At 39.6% G+C, this 21,648-nt stretch overlaps 1 protein-coding gene across 1 annotated transcript in view; it reads right to left on the bottom strand.

Moving 5' to 3' along the window:
- LOC122939367 (collagen alpha-6(VI) chain-like) overlaps positions 1 to 21,648 on the bottom strand; it is a 245,052-nt gene that overhangs the window by 161,539 nt on the left and 61,865 nt on the right. Inside the window, exons 2-5 of the mRNA XM_044295433.1 lie at positions 21,157 to 21,259; positions 12,200 to 12,288; positions 4,492 to 5,100; positions 1,207 to 1,794 (exon numbers count right to left, since the gene is read on the bottom strand). Coding sequence (XP_044151368.1) covers positions 1,207 to 1,794; positions 4,492 to 5,100; positions 12,200 to 12,288; positions 21,157 to 21,203 — 1,333 coding nt within the window. The 5' untranslated portion in view covers positions 21,204 to 21,259. The remainder of the gene's footprint in view (positions 1 to 1,206; positions 1,795 to 4,491; positions 5,101 to 12,199; positions 12,289 to 21,156; positions 21,260 to 21,648) is intronic.

The raw sequence follows: 21,648 nt of genomic DNA, 5'->3' as shown, positions 1-21,648 counted from the left end.
TTTCAAGGAAAGGGGGATGATTTTAACTTTTAGATTTTTTTTATATTTATAAAAACTTTTTTTTACTTTTTTTAAAGTCAACCTGGGTGACTATAACTGGCAATCATTAAATTGCCCATTGTGTTCATTGATGGCTATATAGCCATCATTGAACACTTAATTTTCAATATAAAAATACAGTGCTGCCACCTAGTGGCCTGTATTGGTATATTCATCTAATAGACTCTGAAGTCTGCTTGAGGCTTCCGTCTATTAGATCATGTGTAACAGGTTCCTCGATCTCAGCCGAGGAACGCAGTTACTGGAGCGGAAGCGCACGGATTCCGCTTCTGGACTGCTCTGACGCTGTGGTCAAATGCCATCTGAAAGGGGAAATGTATGCGATCAGCCATAAGGCTGCACATGCAAGCGGACGCCATGTTTAGAGACCGGACTTCTGCCATACATGTACGGTGGAGGTCCTGAAGGGGTTAAATACAATATAATAATATGAGAGCTATGGAGGAAGCTTGTCACAAGCCACCTCTCCAGCCACTACTTTCTAATAGAATCCCAAATCCATAATTAAAGGGTTTTTCTGACATTATGATATTGATGATTTATCCTCAGGACACCCGGGAGATCGCCTCCAATTAGCTGTTTAAGGAGGCTTGGGCACACTTACCCTGAGCTATTTCAGCACAGGCCCATTCACTTCTGAGCTGTGCCTAGGCCATGATGTCACAGTCCTAGAAAAATGCTGCAGCGCTCAACGGTCTCTTCAAACAGCTGTTCAGCAGGTGTTCCGGAAGTCAGACCTCCACTGATCTTATATTGATGACCTATCCTGAGGACAGGTCATCAATATCAAAATCTCAGATAACCCTTTAAAGGAGCTCTAAGGGGAAAAGTGGTGAGGTGGTGCTCACAGGTCCTAGGCCTGACCCCCGATGCACTGAAGATCTCATTATCAAATTAAATAAATTTCTCTAAATGGGGCCACAGATTTCAATTAGAGAGTTTTTTTTTACGCTGACTGATGCACTTAACCAAGCATCTGTAACTCTAGACAACTTGGTGCACTAGTCACCATAAAAAAAATAGCAAAAAATACAGTCTCCTCTTGTTTTTATTTACATTTTTAGGGTCGTGATTTAGCACCCATAATGACATCTAAACCGTGAACCCACATATATCAGACAACAGAATACAGTACGTATAATATACCTTTCATGTTTGATATAACACTGGAGCAAATATTATTCAGAAGACTTTTGGTCACATCTTCAGTAGAATCAAAATTATCTAAGGAATGAAAAAACCTTCTGCTTGGCTTGTTTGCTACCTCTTTCAACTCTGCAATAGCCTTAACATTAGGCCCAGTGACATAGATTGAAATTCCCCTGGCTTTCAAATCTCTAGCTGACTCTTTTATTTCATCAGAAGACTGGCCATAGGTGACTAAAACAAGTATTTGAGCTATATTCTCCGCTGCTCTGCTCCCAGATGACTCAGTAAAGTAGGTGCTGTTGACAACTTGTAGAGCCCGTCCTGTGTAGGTATTGCCATCTTTATACGACAAACTTTGTATCTTCTCTAAGATTTCACTCTTTTTAGAATAGTCATTCAGCAAGAAAACACTGTTTGTATCATCACTGTACTGAGCCAGGCCTATGTGGACTTTGTTGAGGCCAACATTCAAGCTTGAAACCAAACCATAGACAAAATCCTTTACATTTTCAAAAGCATCCTCACTGATTTGATTGGAACTTTCTACAAGGAACACGATGTCGGCCTGCTTAGCATTTCTGCAACCTGAAAGAGAATTGACATTGGAGTAACTTATTGATTTACTTATTTAGTAACAATATATTATGGAGGATAACTGACGAAGATCATGTACTAAACGACTGTTCACATCTGCATTGTTCGGAGCAGAACAATAAAAATGAAAGCACATGAAAATGACCTGTCACATGACGGACACCAATGGTTGATAAGTGAATCCATCCAGTTTCCAACATGTTGTCTATGATTATACTAGACATATTAGCACAGACCATGGAGCATTGAATGCTGATTTGAATGCAAGCTAAACAGTACATAACCAGCTTTTGCTATCCTTAGTCAATTTTCTTTATCATGTATACTTGTCAAGACATTTACATAAAGTATAACACATAACGTACTCAATGTGAACTTTTACTTACCAGGCATGAATAGAGGTGGAATTGTGAAATATAAATCAGATTCATTGCCAGTTAAAACTATAAAAGTGTATTATTTTACAAAGTTGTTTTCAGATGGAGTCTAAAAATTATAAACTTTAAAATTTCAAATTGATTTGTGGGAAGAAGAAGAAATATCTTTATATGCTAGAACATGGATGGCCAACCTTACAGACCCAAAGAGCCAAAAAAACAACATATGACTATCAGGAGCCACAAGCTATACATTTACACACGAGTGGCCGTATTTTTTGCTCTGCAAGACCCACCTAGGTTTTAACAAAGAAAAATAAGAGAAAAAAAATATTTTTTATCTGATCTGTGGTCTGATAAAACAAAAATTCTTCTTTTTCATTAGCAATGAAAAACTAAAAAATATATTTTTCATCAGAGCTCAGATTAGACTCCTAAATCAGATCCCCAGCCCTCATCTGTCCTAAAATAAGATCCCCACACCTCATCAGACCTCCAAATCAGTCCCCCAAATTAGATCCCCAATGCTCGGATCAGACAACACAAATCAGACTCCCAGTGTCAGACTCTCAGGGCTCAGATCCCCCTAAATGCTCAGATCTCCCCCCTTCTCAGATCTGACCTCCCCATGCTCAAACAAGAAACCCCATGCTCTGATCTGCCCCCATGCTCTAATCTACCCCGTGCTCAAATCTGAACCGCCATGCTCAGATCAGACCCCCCCATGCTCAGATCAGACCTCCCATGCTCAGATCAGAACCCCATTTCTCAGATCAGGACCCTCCCATGCTCAGATCAGACCCCCATGCTCAGATCAGAACCTTCCATGCTTAGATCAGACCCCCATGCTCAGTTCTATAATTTAGTAAAATCTCATTCCTCTCCTATCAGGTACTGGGCTCCTGCTCTGGCACCTGCTACTCTGCAAGTCTGACACATTTTCCACTGTGACCTGATGAGCACAACGTCAGGTCATAGTGTGTGTCTCCTCGTACTACGTTCTCACACTGTATGCATCAGGACGTAGTGGAGAGTGAGCTGGAGCTGCAAAGTAGCAACAGCGCCCGATCAGGGAAAGAGATCTGAGCAATGGGGGGGTGGAGAGTGAGTCGGCCTGCCTGACTGCTTCCCCGCTCCAAAGCTAGAGCCGCACTTGAAGAAGCAAGAGCCACAGGTTGGCCACCCCTGGGCTAGAACCTTACTATAAATTTAATTTTTCTTGTACTCCAGTGATTTTAAAAGAGGCAAAACATAATCTTTTGTCTACTCATACATCATTTCTGTATTGCTTTTGTACATTGTTCTTTAGATTTTCTGTGTTTTTTCACTTCACAATTAGCATATATAGTGCAATATTGAATGAACTATGGAAATATATACCAATGAATCCAATGATTGCACCCATACGCCATTCTTGATCTCCCTGCACTGTCTCTTAATAAATTAGGCATATCTCTGCCCTGCTGTGTGCAGATACAGAAGTCTAAGCCAACGAGGGGCTGGCGTAGGCTTCAACTATAATTTGCATAATTTCCTCACAAAAGTTATAGTAAATCTGGCAGGCAGTGCATAGCCCCACCCTTCCTGATACGCCCTGCCCTATTCTCAGCACTTCAGAAAAGTGCAGAGAAGTAGGCTTGAGCAAATTGAGCTTTGGATCATAGATTCCAAAGTCGATTCAATCAGGCACTTTGTTTTAACACTGTACGGTGACCTGTCTCCGTACAGCATTAAAATGTATTGCCTCTGTGGAGGCAAAATTTGTTTCAACCAAAGTCGCACGAGACTTCGGGGAATTAATTCGGTATTAATTTCTACATTTTTAAAAACAACCCAATATCGGATTGCTAATTTTAAATGTTTTTAAAGATGTAGAAATTAATTCAGAGGAAATACATTTTAATGATGTACAGAGACAGGTCTCAGTACAGCATTAAAACAAAGTGTTTGAAAAAAATCGACTTCGGATCTATGATCGTTAGCTTGTTTTGCTCAACACTACCGATTGAGCGATTTATACTAATTCTTTGGTCTGCATTAAGCTTTTGAACATTCTCTGTTATAAGACTTGTAGGGGAAAATTCTCTGTTATAGTCTGGTGGATGTGACTGTATTTTTGACTATAGCATAAGTGCAACATCTTGATAATTTTAACCAGATGCTACATTTTAGTCATTTCCTACCAGATGGTTGTGATCAAGGAATACTATATAGACAACATGAAAGCATGGCTTAACCTGTGTCTTGAATTTCAAACCACAGGCTACAGATCAGGATGAGTGAAGGAAATAAGAAGATGAAAAGAATATACCTTGAGCAATCTCATCAATCTGCCTGGTGGCCTCTTCCACTGTAGTGCATAGTACCTGAAGTATATTTTCGGAAATATCCAGTAAAGCTGTAAAATCAGCCACATTGTAAACATGTTTCTCATTTGGATCGCTGGCTATTTCATTGAGCTCAGTTAAGAGGGCATCCTTTATACCAATGGCATATAATGTAATTCCTGAATTTTTTACTTTGGTCGCTGGTTCATTGACATTGTCTTGGGACTGACCATCAGTTATTACAATAGCAATTTGCAGGACTCCATCTTTGGCTCTTCCTCCTGCACTTTCTGTGAAGTGATTTTCCAGCATGAACTGAAGGCTTTCACCAGTTTTTGTACCCCCACCTTTGTAGTTCAGATTTTTTATATACTGTAGTACATCCTCCTTCTTGTCATAAGAGTTTAGGTAGAATTCTGTGCGTGGCTCATCACTGTACTGAATTAGACCAATGCGGATGTTGTCTTGACTAACATCAAAACCACTTATTAGGGTGTATAAGAAGTCCTGTATGCTTTTGAAGTTGTCTATGCCAATGCTAAAGGATCCATCAACCAGGAAAACAATGTCTGCAATATTTGCCTCTTTGCACACTGAAAAGAAAAAAACAGCATAACAACATAAAGCAGCTAAACAGGTGCGCACATGAGAGTGTCTGACGAGAGACGTTAAGCTTCACCTTCCCCCCCTCGCGCTTGCTATTTTATTTGGAGGCAGAGAAAGTTAACAGAAGGCGGTGAGCAGGGCTAGTGCGGAGAAGAAGATATGGACAGTGCTTTGGATGGAGTCATGAATTGTTTTGTGGTTCTCCACCTTCCTTTCTCCCTCTCAACTATATCACTCTGAGTGAGATTTCCCCCCCACAAAAAATGGAAGAAGTGGGGGTATGAACTCCAGTTGCTGATATTAATAATTTGCCCCTGAAACAAGCTAAATTTAACGGGTTTCGCCTATAGAATTAAAGTAATAATCGAGGTTTGGTTGCCCCATTAACTGTACGTTTGCCTATAGGAACTAACCCACTAACCTGCTCTTTCCTACCGTCTTTTCCTTAATATATGAGCCTTGATTAATCTTTGTGGTCACTAAAGTATGATGAATCCAGCCCTGGATTGAGACTTAAATATGTCCTTGTTTCTAAAAATAATCTGCAGGATTGTTTCGCCTTCTCCAATTAATGTAATATTCATCTTGTGGTTATTAAAGTGTGGTGGAAAGTGGACCTAAATTGAGACCCATAACCACTAATTCTGTTTTTTGTTTCTGAAAATAATCTGCTGGACTGTTTTGCCTTCTCTTATTACTATATTAACCATCTCTCTGATTAATCAAGTGTGGTGAAAATTTACCTTGGATTGAGATTTATAACTACTAATTCCGTTAATGTTTCCAAAATAATCTGCTGGACTATTCATCATTTTTGTTGTTATTAAAGTGTGGTGAAAAGTGGCCTTGGACTACAACTTATAACCATTAACTTTGCCCTTGTTAATAAAAATAATCTCTTAGCTACTAAAGTATGGGTACAAGTGGACCTGGACTGAGACCTATAACTATTAATTTTTTATTTATTTTTGTAAAAATAATCTTTTGGACTGTCTGGTTTTCTAATCAATTCTATTTGCGGTTGTATTGATTATTAAGATGCCTCAGAAAATAAGGGAAGAGCAGATATGGCCTAGTAATAGAAGATCCGGGAATGTATTGGAGACTAGGAAGAGGCAAAATGCTTTAAACAAGTATTTGGTCCCTACAACCCCCACATTAAGATCTTCAGACTAAAAAAAAAAATCAACAGAGGGATTAAACCCTAGGTTAAAAGAAAGTATGCCTTTAAATGGTGTAGAAGGGCAAGAAACAAATGATGTAACAACTGAAATGAATGATGAAATGGTTAAAGATATTTTTCACACTGTTACTAGATTGGAAAATGTGTTCGGGAAATAAGTTACTCAGATTTGTTCGGTACAAACAGATGTGAGCTTGATCCGGGAGGATTTGGTAAAGGTGGGAGATTGCTTGAACGAGATGGAGGGTAGAACAGCGGCGATGGAAGATATAACATCTAAATTAGAGAAGAATCTAACATCTCTAAAACAATTAAAGTTGACTTTGGAGCATTAATTAATAGATATAGAGGATAGGACAAGAAGAACAAATCTTAGATGTATAGGAATAACAGAAGGGGTTGATGGCCCTAATTGTGTGGAGTATATGGAAAAAAGGTTTCGTGAGAATTGTAAACCTGAAATACTTTCCAGCCTTTTTGCCCTAGAGAAAGCCCATAGGGTTCCCAGTAAAAAATGAATACCAGGGGAGTACCCAAGACCAACTATGGTAAAATTTATTTTCTCTAAAGATCGGGGCGCCATTTTGTTGGAATCCAAATCTCCTGAGAAATTTCAGATTGAAGGAGTAAAAATAAGAATTTTCCCAGATTATTCAGCTGCCAATTAATGAAAGAAGGAAGAAATATGAAGATATAAAAAAATAGATTTAGAGTGGCTGGTTGGAAGTATAGTTCGCTTTTCCCAGCAAAGATTAGGGTGGAGTATCAGGATAGGACTTTTTTCAATCTCCTGAACAAGGATTGGGTGGATTCACAGGGCCTGTAAGAAATGACTTAATATTAATAAATGAGAGAGAGTGATATAGGAAGCAAAATGCTTAGTGTTGGAGCTATCTCTCCTTTTGGAGCGAGAGTTTGGGGAAGGGATTTTTTTTCTCAATAATTTGAATGCTGAGAATTATTTCATTAAATGTACGAGGGTTGAGAGAAAAAAATAAAGAGATTTGATATTTTTGACTGGCTGAGGAGGTACTTGCCAGCTCTCATCTGCCTGCTGGAAATGCATTTGGATAGAGATTCTGTGAAATCATAATCTAGAGGAGTATCTATTTTAGTTCACAAAAAAATTAATTTTGAATATGTGACATGTAAGGCAGATGACCAAGGCAGGTATCTCTTCTTACAGTGTAACATAGATGATACAAAAATGGTTCTAGCAAATATTTATATTCCGCCTCCATATAAACCTAATGTGCATGATTTACAAAAGTATATGTTAGATAAGCAAGAATGTATTTTGATAGCGGTAGGAGATTATAATGTGATATTGGATCCAATTAAAGATAAGATATCTGATGGTAAATCTAAATATTACAATACAAACGTGGCTAATCTAATGGCTGAGTTTGATTGGGTAGATATCTGGCGATTATTGAATTCATGGAAAACATGAAAAACTTTTTTGGGCAGATTTTCCATTTTAATAAAAAAAAATTCTATTAACAAATCAAGGGTTAACAGCCAAACAAAACTCAATATTTATTGCCCAATTTTATAGTTTACAGAAACCCCCCATATGTGATCGTAAACTGCTATATGGGCACACGGCAGGGCATAGAAGAAAAGGAACGCCATATGGTTTTTGGAATGCAGATTTCCCTGGGATCATTTTAAGCTGCCATGTCACATTTGAAGACCCCCTGATGCACCCCTAGAGTAGAAACTCCCAAAAAATTACCACATTGTGGAAACTACAGGATAAGGTGACAGTTTTGTTGGTACTATTTTACGGTACATATGATTTTTGGTTGCTCTATATTACACTTTTTGTAAGGCAAGGTAACAAAAAATAGCTGTTTTGGCACAGTTTTTATTTTTTGTTATTTATAGCAGGGGTGGACATACCGCCTGTGCAGCTGATTCAGCTGCACAGGGGCCCAGCAAGGGAGGAGGCCCATCCCAGTGCCAGCAGAGGCGTTTATTTTTTTATGTTATTATATTTTTCATTCCCTACCTCTACCAACAAGGTAACCTGGGCACCTTGGTGTGGAGGGCGGGAGGGGGTGGAGTTTTGGGGGGTGGGCGGGATCCTGATTAGCACTTACTGCGAATTTGCTGCCCGTTTGTGTCTACACTCCATAGCTGAAGGACCTTCAATGACATAATAGTCATGTGATCTATTCAGCAGTGGAGGTAGGACCTGTGATGAGGTCACCGTCATGTGACCAGTGCAGAAAGAGGCAGCGCTCAGCAGTGGAGACCTGTGTTGCCATGGAATAAATGTAAGTGTCAGAGAAATGCTGGGAGATGTGGTTCTCCCCATTATACCTCCTCCCTGCTTAGTGGGAGGGAAATATGTTATTTAACTGGTACTGTTAATGTTAGAGGGGCTGCAGGGAGGGGAGGGGTGTCAGTTACATAAGACTTTATGTTATAGAAGACTATAAGAAAGATATGTTTTTTTTATATGGGACTGTATGTTATAGAAGATTGGAGGGAGATGACTGGTGTTATTTACATGGGGCTGGATAATTTAGAAGACTGGAGGGTGAGGAGTGATGTTATTTATATGGGACTATGTGTTGGAGGGGAGTGAAGGAGGGGATTTAAGCTATTTACATTGGACTGTATGTTATAGAGAACTGTAAGGAAGAAAAGTTATTTACATGGGGCTGTAGGGAGAGGACTGGTGTTATTTACATGGGACTGCATGGTATAGAAGACTAGGGGGAGAGGACGGGCATTATAATTTATGGGGGCACTACAGAATTGATTACGCTGCAGGGAACATTATAAATACTGTGGGCAGTGGTGGAGGGCATTACTACTACTGAGGACTCTATAGAAGTGCCTTATAGATTATAAGTGGTGCCCTATAGGGAGGCCTTATTAGTACTGAAGGCACTGTAGGGAGCCTTATCACCACTGGGGATACCATTTTTGGGGTGGTTTCCGCCTGGCAGTGAGCCCGGTGATGTCACTGGCACTAATGGACATGCTTTAGCGCTACCTTAGCCTGTAAAATGTCTACGTCAGTGCTAAAGCCACCTGTCACTGCCGGTCTCTGTTGGGCCCATGTTCATATATGCCTGCATTATTGAGAAAAAAATTAATATTACCATTACACCTAGAGGCTCTGTTGTCTCTGCAACTGCCGCTCCCTGTCTACTTTTACAGGGCCTGGCAGTGAAAATGTCATCCCACAGGGCCATGTTATTTGTGTGTATGTGTAAAGTTGTGCAGCCATTTTTTTATTAACCATGTTTGCTTTATGGATATGCACCTGTGACTATGAATTTGAGAGCGGAGCCGCTAGGTGTAATGGTAACCCCCCTGTTTGTATATAATAAAACATCATTTTTCTCAGCAATGCAGGCACATAAGAACATGGGACCAACACAGATGCCTTCAGCTGCTAAGCGCATATGTAACAGGTCAGTCCTTTAATTGTCCAAGTGTATGAGGGAGTCCTGGGGAATAGATGAAGGCCTAGGGAGCATTTTACCATCAGCTATGGATTTCAATGGGGAGGAGAAAGCTGGCACTAAAGTGCCTAGGGTAGCATCAAATCTAAATATGGACCTGGCTCCACAGCAGTAGCAGGATATAGTGTCACACATCACACTGCTGGTCTGTGTAGGAGGAGGAGCGGTGTGGCCAGGAATCTGCTGTGCTCCTCCTCCTACACAGACCAGCTGAGCAATGTGTGACACTATATCCTGCTACTGCTGTGGAGCGCCAGCGGCTGAGCTGTGATCATGAGGAACTAGGTGGGTATATTTTTTTAACTGTCTGTGAAGGGGCACATATCTGACCATTACTACTGTGAGGGGGCACATATCTGGACATAACTACTGGCACAAAGGGGGAATAATTACTATGTGGGGGCATTAAGTGTACTGGGTGTGTATAGTTATGCTTTGGGCAGAGATAGAGGCGTGACCTAGCATGAAAAGAATATATATACATATTGTAAACATATTCACAAGATGTTTTTATTTGCACATATATATTTATATTTGTATGTGTGGTTTTGGGGGGCCCAGGTACATCCTTTGCACAGGGGCCCTTTGCTGCCTGTGTACGCCCCTGATTTATAGTGTTCATCTGACAGGTTAGATCATGTGGTATTTTTATAGAACAGGTTGTTATGGATGCGACAATACCAAATATGAATACTTTTTTGGTTGTTTGTTTCAGTTTCACATAATAAAGCATTTTTTATAAAAATGTTTTTTTAGTGTCTCCACATTCTAAAAGCCAAAGTTTTTATATTTTTGGAGCAACTTTCTTATGTAGGGGCTCATTTTTTTTGGTATCAGATAACGGTTTGATTGGAACTATTTTAGGGTGCACCTGACTTTTTGGTATTACACTTTTTGTGATGTAAGGTGATAAAAAATGGCTTTTTTGACACCATTTTTTTTTTTTACGGTGTTCACCTGAGGGGTTAGGTAATATGATATTTTTATAGAGCAGGGCGTTACGGACGTGGCAATACCTAATATATATACTTTATTTAAGTTTTATACAATAATATCTTTTTTGAAACAAAAAAAAATGATGTTTTAGTGTCTTCATATTCTTATATATCAGATTTGGACAACTTTGGTGTGTCAGTCTATTGGTAGTTTGACACAAGGATAGTAATGAGTATTGCCCCTTACCTGTAGTCTAATAAACAGTAGAAAGCTTAGTTATTTTAAACATAGCAATAAGCCCCTTGCCTGCAGGGCCCCTGTGCAGATGGTCAAGTTGCACATATGTTCAGCCCAGCATAGTATATACAGAGATAATTTATCATTTGATGTCTTTCCAAAATAAACTCAAACAGTGATTTAGATTAGGATAATTGACTTAAGCGAAATTACAATGATTTACTAGTGAAGTATTTATACAGCACAGTGATTTAGCAGTATTTTTCTCTTCATGTGTGATTATGAGGAATGCAAATGATGAAAAGTTACATGTTTTGGAAATTGCTCAAGGCCAATGCAAGCCGTTGAACTCTAAAAAAGAAAAACTAAATATAAATGAGAAAAAAAAAACAGAGCTAAGTAAGACATGGAAATGTTTGGACTTTGCACTCACTTTGGGGGTAATTTATGAAATCAGATATGTCAATTTTGTGGCATAAAAAAGTGGAGGGAGAGAGCACCTTAATCAGTGCGAGGAGACTTATAGGCCATACATGCTCCTCTGGAATTCTGGGAGGGAAGGGATGCAACATTGACTTATAGGAGGCAGAGCTTGTTAAGAGATCATTTGCATCCCTTCCCTCCCAGAATTCCAGAGGAGCATGTATGGCCTATAAGTCTCCTCACACTGATTAAGGTGCTCCCTCCCTAAGGAGAGTTAGTTCCCCCCTTGCTTGGACACAGGCCTCTCACCCAGTTAAGCCAGTACTCTCTGCTCTGCACTGATAAGGGGCAATCACCCCAAAACAGCTGTCTGCAGATGAGGTGCTGGCTTATTTAATAGCCAGGTCATGTCTCAAGGCTTATTTAAAGAGCTGAACATTGACTTATAGGATAGCTACCTTACATCTGGTGGCATTAGAGGCAAAGCTTGTTAAGAGCTCATTTGCATCTCTTCCCTCCCAGAATTCCAGAGGAGCATGTATGGCCTATAAGTCTCCTCAAACTGATTAAGGTGTTCTCTCCATAAGGAAAGTTAGTTCCCCCAAAGCTTTTATAAGACATCCTAAAATCGGTAACCTGCAGTAAACGTAAAGGCCCTTGATATTCAAATAATACCAATTATAAGTTAGAAAAAATAATTAAATAATATATAGTATAAAACACATTTATGTCTTCTACTGCCCACTAAACCGGAAGAAAATCCCATCACTGTAAACTATGGCATCCACGTATTATTATATTTGATATAACACATTTTCTCACCAGTTTTCTGGGAATGTGAGCTATGAAACGATTGTTCTAAAAGTAGAACAAGTAAAACAATTTTCCAGGTTTTCATCTTGTAAAAATATCTAGAAGATAAAAAGGAAAGAAGTAATTTTATATGAACATGAAAACATACAGTATTTACATTTTAAGCACAGTATGATGATTTATGCAAACTAATTTAAGAATAATAGTTAATCCTCAGGAGGGTGGATGCCTTGTAGAGAAGAATGTCTCTAATACTGCATTTAATGGAGCATGCCTCCATTTTTGGGAGATCATACAGAATTTGGAGATGAGTGAACCTTTCAAGATTCGGTTTGTTTCAAGTTTGCTAAGTTTTAAAAATAATTCAGTTCAGGCACAAATCAATTCCACCCAAACAAAGGGGTTGTCTGCTTTTTGTATACTTATTATGATGTATCCTCAGGTGAATAGGAAGGAGCTGTCAAATTAAAGTGAACGGGGACAGCAGAGCTTTAAATACACCTGTTCACCATGCAGTTATGTGTTATCTTCCCAGCCCCTGCACAAGTAGCACATAACATAGTAGACCAGCCTTTGTTCATATAAAGATTATTAAAGAAACGCCCCAGTTTATTATTATAGACATGATCAGAGCTGAGATTACTTTTAGGTATAGAGGAAGGCTAGCCAGTATCCTCTTTTCCCCAGGACCTACCAAAAAAAAAATGCTTCTTAAGGTCATGTTATTTAGAACATAGAATTTTAAGAAATCATACATTGTTATGTCTTCTACACTACTATGTCAAGTTGTTAAAAATTCTAATTAGGCATGGGAAGTACACTGGATAGAAAAAAAAGTATTCACTCCCTTCCTATTTTATCCTATTCCATAACCAAATTATCCTTCAGTTGACTTTCTCAGAAATGTAATATTAATGCTGCCAAATGGCCGTTACATGATTCATCTCCATTATGTGTCCCTTAACATCAGATACTAAAATTTCTTGTATTCTTTTTGTATGATTGCCAAATCATTCGCTTCATGGTTAAGTTGTGTTTTTAAGAGTGATTAAAAGACTGTCACTAAATATGGTTCAACATGTTCTAGAAAAAAACAAACCCTTAATATACTTACCATAAATTAATAAAACTGATGATTAGCTACAGAGCAGTGATGGCCAAACTAGATGTTGATATGGATGATTGATGTGTCAGTCTTATTGTAGTTTGGTCATTTTATTGATGAGCCAGTAAAATCAGGTTGAATAGAATAGATGTCAAACATATGTAGGAAAATTCTTTTCAGGTCCAATTCTAACAAATCCGTCAAAAATTCTATTCAGCTCTAAATTAGCCAGAAAATTTGTGTAGTGCACTGTGAATTCTTCCAGGACTCTTTTTTTTTTTTCTCTTGCCTTTCTGTCTTTTTTATTTTTTTAAAATTCTTTCTCTGTTACTCATTGTTCCCAATAGGAGACATATTTTGGAACATTTTTTTAATTTTAAAAAGCAGAAATCCAATAGTGCAATGTGTTTTTAAAAACACTGTTAACACCATCAAACATGTCTTTACTCATAACTATCGTATATATGTCAGTGTAATATTTGCTATTGATGTCTTTGTGTTAACAGCTTGAGAAGCAGAGAGAGATCCTCCCTCCTGAATGGCTATTAGGCTAAATTCAAAGCATTGTGGACAAGCCTACGAGTTGGGGCCCTGTCTGGGGTTCCTCACTAGTGTAAAGAATTTTAAAAGTACAGGTCAAGCTCAAAAAAATTAAATATCTGCAAAGTTCATTTATTTCAGTAATGCAACTTAACCACCTCCCGACCGCTGTACGCATATAAGCGTCCGGAAGGTGGTTGCTTTATTCCTCCTGGACGCATATACGCGTCTTCTCGCGAGACGCGAGATTTCCTGTGAACGCGCGCGCACAGGCGCGCGCGCTCACAGGAACGGAAGGTAAGCGAGTGGATCTCCAGCCTGCCAGCGGCGATCGCTCGCTGGCAGGCTGGAGATCCGAATTTTTTAACCCCTAACAGGTATATTAGACGCTGTTTTCATAACAGCGTCTAATATACCTCCTACCTGGTCCTCTGGTGGTCCCTTTTGTTAGGATCGACCACCAGAGGACTCAGGTAGGTCAGTACAGTCGCACCAAACACCACACTACACCCCCCCGTCACTTATTAACCCCTTATAAACCCCTGATCACCCATGATCACCCCATATAAACTCCCTGATCACCCCCCTGTCATTGATCACCGCCCTGTCATTGATCACCCCCCTGTCAGGCTCCGTTCAGACGTCCGTATGATTTTTACGGATCCACGGATACATGGATCGGATCCGCAAAAAGCATACGGACGTCTGAATGGAGCCTTACAGGGGGGTGATCAATGACAGGTGGGTGATCACCCATATACACTCCCTGATCACCCCCTGTCATTGATCACCCCCCTGTCATTGATCACCCCCCTGTAAGGCTCCATTCAGACGTCCGCATGATTTTTACGGATCCATGGATACATGGATCGGATCCGCAAAACACATGCGGACGTCTGAATGGAGCCTTACAGGGGGTGATCAATGACAGGCGGGTGATCACCCATATACACTCCCTGATCACCCCCCTGTCATTGATAACCCCCCTGTAAGGCTCCATTCAGACGTCCGCATGTGTTTTGTGGATCCGATCCATGTATCCATGTATCCGTAAAAATCATGCGGACGTCTGAATGGAGCCTTACAGGGGGGTGATCAATGACAGGCGGGTGATCACCCATATACACTCCCTGATCACCCCCTGTCATTGATCACCCCCCTGTCATTGATCACCCCCCTGTAAGGCTCCATTCAGACGTCCGCATGATTTTTACGGATCCATGGATACATGGATCGGATCCACAAAACACATGCGGACGTCTGAATGGAGCCTTACAGGGGGGGTGATCAGTGACAGGGGGGTGATCACCCTGATCACCCCCTGTCATTGATAACCCCCCTGTAAGGCTCCATTCAGACGTCCGCATGCGTTTTGTGGATCCGATCCATGTATCCATGGATCCGTAAAAAATCATGCGGATGTCTGAATGGAGCCTTACAGGAGGGGTGATCAGTGACAGGGGGGTGATCACCCTGATCATCCCCTGTCATTGATAACCCCCCTGTAAGGCTCCATTCAGACGTCCGCATGTGTTTTGTGGATCCGATCCATGTATCCATGGATCCGTAAAAAATCATGCGGATGTCTGAATGGAGCCTTACAGGGGGGGTGATCAGTGACAGGGGGGTGATCACCCTGATCACCCCCAGTCATTGATAACCCCCCTGTAATGCTCCATTCAGACGTCCGCATGTGTTTTGTGGATCCGATCCATGTATCCATGGATCCGTAAAAATCATGCGGATGTCTGAATGGAGCCTTACAGGGGGGTGATCAATGACAGTGGGGTGATCAGGGAGTCTATATGGGTGATCACCCCCCTGTCATTGATCACCCCCCTGTCATTGATCACCCCCCCCCCCCCCTGGTAAGGCTCCATTCAGACATTTTTTTTGGCACAAGTTAGCGGAAATTTTTTGTTTGTTTTTGTTTTTGTTTTTTCTTACAAAGTCTCATATTCTACTAACTTGTGTCAAAAAATAAAATCTCACATGGACGCACCATACCCCTCACGGAATCCAAATGCGTAAACATTTTTAGACATTTATATTCCAGACTTCTTCTCACGCTTTAGGGCCCCTAAAAAGCCAGGGCAGTATAAATACCCCACATGTGACCCCATTTCGGAAAGAAGACACCCCAAGGTATTCCGTGAGGGGCATATTGAGTCCATGAAAGATTGAAATTTTTGTCCTAAGTTAGCGGAAAGTGAGACTTTGTGAGAAAAAAACAAAAAAAAAATCAATATCCGCTAACTTATGCAAAAAAAAAAAAAAATCTAGGAACTCGCCATGCCCCTCATTGAATACCTTGGGGTGTCTTCTTTCCAAAGTGGGGTCACATGTGGGGTATTTATACTGCCCTGGCTTTTTAGAGGCCCGAAAGTGTGAGAAGAAGTCTGGGATCCAAATGTCTAAAAATGCCCTCCTAAAAAGAATTTGGGCCCCTTTGCGCATCTAGGCTGCAAAAAAGTGTCACACATGTGGTATCGCCGTACTCAGGAGAAGTTGGGGAATGTGTTTTGGGGTGTCATTTTACTATATACCCATGCTGGGTGAGAAAAATATCTTGGTCAAATGCCAACTTTGTATAAAAAAATGGGAAAAGTTGTCTTTTGCCAAGATATTTCTCTCACCCAGCATGGGTATATGTAAAATGACACCCCAAAACACATTCCCCAACTTCTCCTGAGTACGGCGATACCAGATGTGTGACACTTTTTTGATGACAAGGTGGGCAAAGGGGCACATATTCCAAAGTGCACCTTTCGGATTTCACCGGTCATTTTTTACAGATTTTGATTGCAAAGTACTTCTCACACATATGGGCCCCTAAATTGCCAGGGCAGTATAACTACGCCACAAGTGACCCCATTTTGGAAAGAAGACACCCCAAGGTATTCCGTGAGGGGCATGGCGAGTTCCTAGAATTTTTTATTTTTTGTCGCAAGTTAGTGGAATATGAGACTTTGTAAGGAAAAAAGAGAAAAAAAAATAAATCATCATTTTCCGCTAACTTGTGACAAAAAATAAAAAATTCTAGGAACTCACCATGCCCCTCACGGAATACCTTGGGGTGTCTTCTTACCAAAATGGGGTCACTTGTGGTGTAGTTATACTGCCCTGGCAATTTAGGGGCTCAAATGTGTAAGAAGTACCTTGCAATCAAAATGTGTAAAAAATGGCCTGCAAAACCCGAAAGGTGCACTTTGGAATATGTGCTCCTTTGCCCACCTTGGCAGCAAAAAAGTGTGACACATCTGGTATCGCCGTACTCAGGAGAAGTTGGGGAATGTGTTTTGGGGTGTCATTTTACATATACCCATGCTGGATGAGAGAAATATCTTGGCAAAAGACAACTTTTCCCATTTTTTTATACAAAGTTGGCATTTGACCAAGATATTTTTCTCACCCAGCATGGGTATATGTAAAATGACACCCCAAAACACAATTCCCCAACTTCTCCTGAGTACGGCGATACCAGATGTGTGACACTTTTTTGCTGCCAAGGTGGGCAAAGGGGCACATATTCCAAAGTGCACCTTTTGGATTTCACCGGTCATTTTTTACACATTTTGATTGCAAAGTTCTTCTCACACATTTGGGCCCCTAAATTGCCAGGGCAGTATAACTACCCCACAAGTGACCCCATTTTGGAAAGAAGACACCCCAAGGTATTCTGTGAGGGGCATGGTGAGTTCCTAGAATTTTTTATTTTTTGTCGCAAGTTAGTGGAATATGAGACTTTGTAAGAAAAAAAAATAAAAAAAAAAATCATCATCATTTTCCGCTAACTTGTGACAAAAAATAAAAAGTTCTATGAACTCACTATGCCCATCAGCGAATACCTTAGGGTGTCTACTTTCCGAAATGGGGTCATTTGTGGGGGTTTTCTACTGTTTGGGCATTGTAGAACCTCAGGAAACATGACAGGTGCTCAGAAAGTCAGAGCTGTTTCAAAAAGCGGAAATTCACATTTTTGTACCATAGTTTGTAAATGCTTTAACTTTTACCCAAACCATTTTTTTTTTGTGTTTTGGGGTGTCATTTTACATATACCCATGCTGGATGAGAGAAATATCTTGGCAAAAGACAACTTTTCCCATTTTTTTATACAAAGTTGGCATTTGACCAAGATATTTTTCTCACCCAGCATGGTTATATGTAAAATGACACCCCAAAACACAATTCCCCAACTTCTCCTGAGTACGGCGATACCAGATGTGTGACACTTTTTTGCTGCCAAGGTGGGCAAAGGGGCACATATTCCAAAGTGCACCTTTTGGATTTCACCGGTCATTTTTTACACATTTTGATTGCAAAGTTCTTCTCACACATTTGGGCCCCTAAATTGCCAGGGCAGTATAACTACCCCACAAGTGACCCCATTTTGGAAAGAAGACACCCCAAGGTATTCTGTGAGGGGCATGGTGAGTTCCTAGAATTTTTTATTTTTTGTCGCAAGTTAGTGGAATATGAGACTTTGTAAGAAAAAAAATAAATAAAATCATCATCATTTTCCGCTAACTTGTGACAAAAAATAAAAAGTTCTATGAACTCACTATGCCCATCAGCGAATACCTTAGGGTGTCTACTTTCCGAAATGGGGTCATTTGTGGGGGTTTTCTACTGTCTGGGCATTGTAGAACCTCAGGAAACATGACAGGTGCTCAGAAAGTCAGAGCTGTTTCAAAAAGCGGAAATTCACATTTTTGTACCATAGTTTGTAAATGCTATAACTTTTACCCAAACCATTTTTTTTTTTTGCCCAAACATTTTTTTTTTATCAAAGACATGTAGAACAATAAATTTGGCGAAAAAATTATATATGGATGTTGTTTTTTTTGCAAAATTTTACAGCTGAAAGTGAAAAATGTCATTTTTTTGCAAAAAAATCGTTACATTTTGATTAATAACAAAAAAAGTAAAAATGCCAGCAGCAATGAAATACCACCAAATGAAAGCTCTATTAGTGAGAAGAAAAGGAGGTAAAATTCATTTGTATGGTAAGTTGCATGACCGAGCGATAAACGGTGAAAGTAGTGTAGTGCCGAAGTGTAAAAAGTGCTCTGGTCATGAAGGGGGTTTCACCTAGCGGGGCTGAAGTGGTTAAAACGTGAAACTAATATATGAGATAGACTCATTACATGCAAAGTGAGATATTTCAAGCCTTTATTTGGTATAATTTGGATGATTATAGCTTACAGCTTATGAAACCCCAAAGTCTCAATTTTGAGGTACACTTTGCTCAGGGGATATCGATTAATTAGCTGACTAGAGTGTGACACTTTAAGCCTAGAATATTAAACCTTTTCACAAAACTCAAATATTAAGCTGCAATAATGCAATTCCTTTTAATTTGCATTACTGAAATAAATGGACTTTTGCACAATATTCAAATTTTTCGAGTTTCACCTGTAAAATGGAGGCTGCTGTTTTGTGCAATCCATTGGAACATCCATCTTGGTGAATGGAGGGTGGCAGTGCTTGCTTGGCTGCTCTCTGTTGGGGCCCCGTTCTAGAGATAAGAGTAGGTTTGAGAGGTGGGACCAGCACCTATCTCACGTTGATGGCATATCCTAGAGATTTGCATCAATGTCCAAGATAGGAAACACATTTAAATTATCCTGATGGTGGAGAGATACAGTATGTTATGTGTAGTGCCCTAGAGCAGGGAGTACTTTGACATTTGTGGAATATTTGCATATATTCCATATGCAAGTTTAAAACTTCTTACTTAATTTCTCTTGAAAGGGTTAACTTATACTGTTTATTACTGTATTACTGCATTTTATATATATGTGATATATATCCTGTTCATTATCACTGTGCACGGCTCTGTAGAAAGGGTTAATGAATATTGAGAGGCTGTTAGAGCTTTGATTGAGAAGCTGGTAAGTTTCCATAGCTGCCATAGGTTTTAAAGAAGACCATGTTTTTGTGTATGTAGACAAGGACTGATGCAAATGGTAACAACTTACAATCTGTGCAGCTACACAGAATAATTTCTAATAGGAAAAGAAGTGCAATTAATTTGGTAAGCCAAAGGTGAGTTTATTCTAATATTTGCCCCTAGGAAAACCCTTAAAAAGTCTGAACCTAGCAAGCCTGTAAACAGGAAATTGTCTGTTTCTGACCAATGTTGGCCAGATGTTTAAAATCACATCACATAGGCCTTATTCTGAAGTCAATCTTTCTGGGGTTTCCTAATGCATACAGCAAAAGCAAAACTGTGAATTCTAGATTTTAAACAATTCAGACTACATAAAACTATAGCATGACCACACTGGAGGTAGTGTACACAGTGACTGGTTTATATATAAAGTTCATTGCAGATGGTCCATCTGTACATCAAAGTGCAACATTAATAAACACTGCTATATGGAACATTAAATAAAATGTGCTTCCAATTTATTATATATCAGTAACATATCTTGTCTTTATAGATGTATTATCTTGTAAACCTTATAATGTTTTAGACAGATTTCTTCTTGGTTTGCAAAAAAAAAAAAAAAAAAACACAGAAGTCGCAGATACGTTTTAACATTTTCAAGTCCTGCTGTAGATGCTCAACTAGACCCCCTCCACCTCTTCTCTTCCCCTGATATGGCCCAAAAGTATTATTAGCTGTTGAATAGTATTATACAGAAATATGCTTAGAGCAACCAAAAATCATATGTACCCTAAAATAGTACCAACAAAACTGCCACCTTATCTCGTAGTTTCTAAAATGTGGTCTTTTTTGGAGTTTCTAGTCTAGGGGTGCATCAGGGGGTCTTCAAATGTGACATGGCAGCTTAAAAATATACCAGTGAAATCTGCCTTCCAAAAACCATATGGCGTTCCTTTCTTCTGCGCCCTGCCATGTGCCCGTACAGCAGTTTACAACCAAATATGGGGTGTTTCTGTAAATACTGAATCAGGGCAATAAATATTGAGTTTTCCTTGGCTGTTAACCCTTGCTTTGTTAGTGGGAAAAAATTGATTAAAATGGAAAATAGCGGGGCTGAAGTGGTTAAAACGTGAAACTAATATATGAGATAGACTCATTACATGCAAAGTGAGATATTTCAAGCCTTTATTTGGTATAATTTGGATGATTATGGCTTACAGCTTATGAAACCCCAAAGTCTCAATTTTGAGGTACACTTTGCTCAGGGGATATCGATTAATTAGCTGACTAGAGTGTGACACTTTAAGCCTAGAATATTAAACCTTTTCACAAAACTCAAATTTTAAGCTGCAATAATGCAATTCCTTTTAATTTGCATTACTGAAATAAATGGACTTTTGCACAATATTCACATTTTTCGAGTTTCACCTGTAAAATGGAGGCTGCTGTTTTGTGCATTCCATTGGAACATCCATCTTGGTGAATGGAGGGTGGCAGTGCTTGCTTGGCTGCTCTCTGTTGGGGCCCCGTTCTAGAGATAAGAGTAGGTTTGAGAGGTGGGACCAGCACCTATCTCACGTTGATGGCATATCCTAGAGATTTGCATCAATGTCCAAGATAGGAAACACATTTAAATTATCCTGATGGTGGAGAGATACAGTATGTTATGTGTAGTGCCCTAGAGCAGGGAGTACTTTGACATTTGTGGAATATTTGCATATATTCCATATGCAAAGTTAAAACTTCTTACTTAATTTCTCTTGAAAGGGTTAACTTATACTGTTTATTACTGTATTACTGCATTTTATATATATGTGATATATATCCTGTTCATTATCACTGTGCACGGCTCTGGATAAAGGGTTAATGAATATTGAGAGGCTGTTAGAGCTTTGATTGAGAAGCTGGTAAGTTTCCATA

This window comes from Bufo gargarizans, chromosome 5 (genome assembly GCF_014858855.1).
Source record: "Bufo gargarizans isolate SCDJY-AF-19 chromosome 5, ASM1485885v1, whole genome shotgun sequence".
In the NCBI taxonomy this organism is placed as follows: Eukaryota; Metazoa; Chordata; class Amphibia; order Anura; family Bufonidae; genus Bufo; species Bufo gargarizans.
The sequence above is the reverse complement of the archived record's forward strand: the minus strand, read 5'-3'. Positions and strand labels throughout refer to the sequence as shown.